General features: G+C 34.5%; 1 protein-coding gene across 2 annotated transcripts in view; it reads left to right on the plus strand.

Moving 5' to 3' along the window:
- The window catches only part of nrv3 (sodium/potassium-transporting ATPase subunit nervana 3), a 62,873-nt gene extending 58,051 nt beyond the window's left edge, over window positions 1-4,822 (plus strand). For both annotated transcript variants that reach the window (XM_089093156.1, XM_089093155.1), the window contains exon 7: window positions 3,929-4,822. In XM_089093156.1, coding sequence (XP_088949282.1) covers window positions 3,929-4,032 — 104 coding nt within the window. In that variant the 3' untranslated portion in view covers window positions 4,033-4,822. The remainder of the gene's footprint in view (window positions 1-3,928) is intronic.
- Window positions 4,823-6,502: the final 1,680 nt, after the last annotated feature.

Below are 6,502 nucleotides of genomic sequence, written 5' to 3' on the forward strand. Positions count from 1 at the left end.
AAGTTTAATTTGTATCACATGTCTCATGTGACAACAGTATCAATTTATTGGTGATGAAGCTTGATTGCAAAAGACCGCCTATGTTTCACAGAATCGTTCCTTTGGTACTTGGCATGCCGTTTTATTCTGGTTACCTTGGATTTTATCCGTGTAATCCCCTTGACAGAAAGGGGGAAAGCATTACACCCAGACTATGAAATGAGACCAAATGACACTTAGGGATACCAGGAGAATAAAAAAGCTGGAAAATAATGATTGGTCGACTGCGAACGCTTGATCTTACGGTAGGCTGGTGATGGGGTCTATCCATCCTATGTTGTTCATAGTCCGAAGGGATCTGAATTCCCTCCTGACCATATTAGTATTAGCAATTTTTTATGGCTTAATATTTTTATTATTCTCCTATTTTTAATTGGCGGATTTTTTTGTGGGAAAATAATCTTGGTTGCTCCTCATCCTTATCCTGAAATATTAGTGTAAATATATTTTGTTTAGACGTTAGTTTTTTCAAAACACTTTTGAATTTTTTTGAAATTTGGATATAAAGCTTCAATTATAGATATTTGAGACACCCTTCTACTGGATAAATTATTTGATAACCCCACGAAATTTCTGATTGAGTTTAAATATGTTTTCCTTGAAAAATGAAGTTATGCACTTTCCTGGAAATTAAATAGAGTAAAAAAAAAACTAGCTTGAATACTTACCTGTGTGAAATAATTTTATGAGTACTTAATGTCCTACAGCCATCACGCTCGAGAAGTGAAGTTAGGTTAATCCTAATGAAATATACCTAAATATGATGAAAATAAAATAATTTAGTAACAACGTTATAGAAACTACAACAGAGAATTTCGGAAATCACGCCGCCCAGAACGCATTATTTGAAATTGTATTTAAATGGTAACCTAACTTAACCAAAATACCAACTATTTACAAAACATTTTATTAAAATGTAACTACATTGTAGTTTATCTCTCTCACGCTAAGCTGATTATCACCGAGTATATACTGAAATACAGGAAGACGCCGGTTCTACTCAGACCAAGAACTTGAGTTTGGTGGCTATAAGACATAAGTACCTGTATATGAAATGTATCCTAACTGAGATCAGAAATTAGACTTCTTGTATTCAGATATCGGTTTTTCTTCTTTTTTTTCTATAGCAAATAAAGACCTTTATTGTGTAATTGTTCTTTCGCAATCATCGATTTACTCTGATTACTTTCCTTTTTTTCGCAATATCGCGTATAGGGAAATTTACGAAAATTACGCGTATAGGGGTATATTTGTATAGGGAAATTTACGAAATGATAGCTGTATGTAATTAAGACATGAGTACAGTTTAAAAAAAAAATAATTTAAAATGACTGCTATGGTTTCAACTCGAGACTAGTCAGTTTGGGAAACCAACAAATAGTTTCTTGTTAAATGTAATTCATATAATCAATATCAGGTGTGATAATCCATGAACATATTGAGAAAGGGGGCAAAATTTATTTTCAAAATCTACGGTGGGGTGCTTTGTTGTTTTTGTCGATTTTTTTCCAGTGAAAATACCCAAAAAATGTATTTTTCAATAAAAAATGCAAAAAAAATCATAACGATGGGGCAGGCAAATAATCTAGGGGAAATTTGACCCCCCCCCATACGTTCATACGCCTGATCAACACGAGGAACGAAAAACCAAAATAGATAGAGAAAGCTATGCTCCTAGTAAAAAAACAACTTTTAAACATATTTTGAAGTTTTGTTATTCGAAGAAAAAGTCATTGTAAAAAGTTATATTCTGAGTAAAAAAAATAACTTTTAATGTATTCTGCAGTTTGTTCTATATTGCAAAAAAAAAAAAAAATCAGGCTGAAAAGTGGAGGAAAATGTAAATAATATTGCAAAGAAAAAGACGAACAATCTGACTCAAAAGATGGTGAAAGCGGAAATGATGCATTTTGATTTCAAAAATTGGAACAACGAGGATAAATTAGCTTACAGCCTATGTCAAACACAGAGTTTATTATGTATGAAGAAATGAAGAATGCAACGAAAAGAATTTTCAATGAAAAATAAAGTCAAACTATTAACAAACAGAAATCGCCAATTGCCGTAGTACAGTTATTGTACTGTCCCCGTCAAAGCCCTTAAAATGGCTAGAATATGTAAAGTACTAACTGAAAACTAAATGTGTTGTGTAAAATACTTTTCCTGTGTAGTCAAGGGGAATGGATTTAAAAGAAAAAATCAGTGACGAAAATTAGGGCCTATTTAAATAGCAAAACTAAATTAATTGTCATGTGTTTTATTACAAAAAAGTTTTTCTGTGAGCTTGATTGTTTTTTGGTTTAGTTTTGTCTCGTTTTGTCTCAGCACAATTGACACCTTAGCCTCAAAGGGAGTTTGAGGGGGTGGCAAGCTCACTCGTATCTTTTGGGAACTTTTATTCACTGCGTTGGGAACTCCCTGTGGTGTTGTACATTTCGAATCACTAATTCAAAAAGAAACGCGAAAAAGGTGAATTAGATCGAGAACATTAGCAGGAGCATCAAATGGAGAGGGATTGTTCCCTAGATTATGAAAAATATCTTTTTGGTACCTTCACTGAAAATACCTTCTTTGATATTTTCATAAAAAAAAATGTCTCACCTAAATTTTGAAAAGGACGTTTTGCCCCCCCCCTTGCATTTTCCTGATTTTATGCACCTGAATACTATGAATTAAAACAAGAAGTCTCTCAAGTTATTGTGAGGGGACAAGAACCTGTGTTTACCAGAAATCAGGGGTTACTTGCAAAAATTTGTATTAACCGATGTTCAAGCTTAAATATATGTTAGAACATAGAAGCGAAGCTTCAAAATTCTGACGTTGACTTTCTGCCAGATATGGACGATATGTCTACTCCATTCCCCTGTCAATATCAGTTCAATTACCCTCACTTCATGACACCAGTGTTTAGCTTCCTGCTTGGGATTCGGATAAATGAAACTGTCGGAAGCCAATGTGATCAAGCACAGTTTTTCAGTAAAAAAATGTTTTGCCGTCAAAGCCTTTTATGTGCGTAAATGCGGAGGGAGTTCTCTCCTATAGACCATAGACACAGCTAAATATTTTTGTCTAGGGTGGGAGATGCTGAAAATACTGGTGGGGAGGGTGCAAATTTAGTTTTTAATTAAAAGTTTAGCTTACATTTGTATTTGAGCTTTTGTGGGGGGGGGGGGGCGAGGGATAGGGGTCTAGTTCCCCGCCGCTTGTTATACAATAGTCTAAATGGACCTCGACTTTATAGTGCCTCTTCTTTTTTTTAGTTGAGGAAGTTGCGTGATAAACGTTTTTCCGTCAGTCCATTAGTTGATGGTTTCCTTCCTGTAGAAACTAGAAAAGAGAGAAATAAAATTTCAGGGATACTCGAGGAAATTCTCTGCAATTTATTGATTTCTTATCCTGGGAGAATCAATTGACTTGTTCTCCATTTGGAATACAAATAGTGCGGCTGTGGTTGACAATTATTCTTATTGTTAATATTTAAAAATCTGAAAAAAAATGTTGTTATTCTTATTTGAGATATGGTGTTATTACTTGAAATTTTCATCTAAGTCTATGTCTCTTTTATATGAGATTCAGAATATCCAAGTGTTGGTTAAACCTACCAAATTATTTACAAAAATTACCAAAAAACTTGAAACTTCACAAATTTGGGAGATTGGGATGACTTCGTATGGAATTGTGATTTTGACTAATTTTGTTCTGTGAAATTTTCATTTTTTTGGATAAGTGGTTTGTAACAACTCGGAGGACTAGGGTTCTTTGGGTCAAGTTCATAAATTCAACTTATTAACTTATACAGCGGTCTTTATCTACTGCTAGTTTTAGGTTTAGGTTATAGGTTAGTTATAGGTTTTCCTGTTTGTTTGACCAATTTGTTTTTCTCTTTTAGACGGTCAAGCAGTGAACGTGGAATGTAAGGCGTGGGCCAACAATATTTCACGTGATCGTCAGCGACGTTTAGGCTCAGTGCATTTTGAGATACGCATGGATTAAATTCAAAAATAGACGGAAGTTTTTTGTATAGTGATTATTATTAGTAGTTCAATTTGAAGTTTTGTTAACGTTTCTGGAAATGCCTGTTGTCTGAATGAGAACCACTGCCGTTATCATTTCTTTGATGGCCGAAAAAGGAGTAATTGATTTTTCGCTATTGAGAAGCGTTGTATATGGCAATACTGGTCGCAACTCGTTTCTATTAAGATTATATGATGCATAGAGTGTTATATTTCGTCTCTAGAGTGAATTCACGATTGTTGGGAATTTGAATTTTCTTTTTGCACCTTATAATATTCATGATGATCGTGAAAAATGCTCAAACATTACTGAATTTAACATCAAACAATAGTACATTCTTTTTTCATTCAAATTATATTCCTCTGTTTTTTAATTCTTTTAAATTTTGGGAATGACATTTTCCGCTAAAGATGTAGCGACAAATAGCTCAAATTTCCAATTTGGTTCCAGCAGTCGTGAATCTACCCTATTGATTATAGAGACTACAGTTAAAAACAAGAAATTCATAGAGGATTTGCGCAAAAGACTCCGCCCTAAGATCATACTATGTATATAACATCTCCATCGTTGTTTTTATCGAATCAAGCTGCAATGTAGTTACAATTAGTTTGCAAAAATAATCAGTATTTTAGTGTTTCATTCTCTTGTTTTATATAGGTCGACAAGTAATAAACTTTTTCTTTTAATTTACATGGAGAATTTTTTAATTCCTTCGTCCTGTTTCAAAAGTTTTGTTAAATAGGTTTGACAAATAAACGAAGGAGCCCGATAACTGTGTTTGCGGAAATGAAAAGTGATAAGATATGGTAAAAAGCAACAACGTATCAACCGATTTTGCTGTGTCCTTTGTGGAACAGTCACCCCCCCCCCCCACACCTTTCTTTTAAAGCTAGACACAGATTTACTGTTGTAGTTTCACCTAATATATCGATGGCTGATGAATAATATACTGGTGGAGACAAAATATTTGGCAGTCCTAAGTGGTCCTTTACCGTTAGAGTTGGATTGAGACCTCGTGGGATCCCTAGGATAATAAGATTTTAGTCAGAGAGGATTTTTGTCAAAATATTGAAGCAATACAGGTGAGGGGCCACATATTGAGGCTATTCATCTAACAAGTTTGACTTCTAGTTGAGACCCCCCTTGTCTGTTGGTTTCAAATTAGTCGTTGGAATTACGTTTTTTTCTTCTTTTTTTTTCTTTACTGTAAAAGTTTTGGTTTAAGGCAATTATAGCGAGTATCCAGTAAAGGGTGGGCATATTCGGCCTTAGGTGTCGGATTAGCTAGAAACATTTGTGGATCGTTTCCTAGGCCAAAAAGACTTCATATCTTTGTTATGGAAGGGTAGACGGCCATAAAAAAGGATTTGTAACTTTTAGTCTCTGATTGGTTTAAAACTTACATTTATAAGTTCGTAGGCCAAGGGGCCCTAATGTAGGCTACAAACAAAAAACTTAACGGGCACATTCCCCCGAAAATGGTCCAAAAACTTTTCTGATCGCAATGAAACTTATATCCTTAAGTCATTTGGCTAAGCAAAAAATATTTGTTTGCCCAAAAAAGAGCCAACAAACTGTTTCTTTTCTGTTAGTCCAGCTCGAAAATTTTTCCGGATCGTTTCTCGTACTAGGAGACCTAAAATTTTTGTGGCGGAGTGTTACGGGCCCCAAAATCAGGCAAAAAGCCTTTCTTTTTGGTTGGTTTTGAAATTACAACTCAAAAGTTTTAAGCTGAAAAAATATTGATGTGCTCTATACAAGGATCAAAATAGTTTTTTTCTGAACGGCTTGAAAGTTACATTCGCATGTCCTTCGTTCAAGCAGACCCCTATGCATAAAAAAAGCTTGAAGCAAAACTGTCTCAATTTATCGTATTATCGTCTGTTAAAATTTAATCTTAAACGTTTTAATCGGCTAACCCTATTACAGATTAGGCGGCAGTTGTCATTGTTGGCTAGTAGTACTGTTTTCTTGATGAAGCTATGCAGTTGAATTTATTATTGAAAAGCTAGGAACGGAGATACCACCTTTGGCTTATTCCAGACATCTAGAGCCATCTATTATAGGCGAAGAAAAATGATAGCTTGTTGCCCTCCCAAGTCTCAAATAGCCTAGAAAACACTACTGCCTCAATATATTGGTCTACTCTAATATAATAATATAACATGTCAACAAGGAAAATATAATGCTATGTAAAAATCTGAGTTACACACTGTCTTGCTCCTAATTCCAGTGCTCAGACATTATATAGCCTCCATATATTCAGAGTACCAATGGGATAATTTCTGTCTAAAACCCTTACCCCAGAAAAGCAAAATTAATAGCATATACAGAGGGAAATAGGGGACAAATCCTAGTTGATGAATCACACTTCTATCCCCCCCCCCCAAGAGCTAAAAATTAAATTCAAAGTCATTAGAATTAAATACTTAGAAAAACCGGTAATGTC

Source organism: Artemia sp. Qi Xiang Cuo, chromosome 8 (assembly GCF_049724085.1).
Source record: "Artemia sp. Qi Xiang Cuo chromosome 8, ASM4972408v1, whole genome shotgun sequence".
Taxonomy (NCBI): Eukaryota; Metazoa; Arthropoda; class Branchiopoda; order Anostraca; family Artemiidae; genus Artemia; species Artemia sp. Qi Xiang Cuo.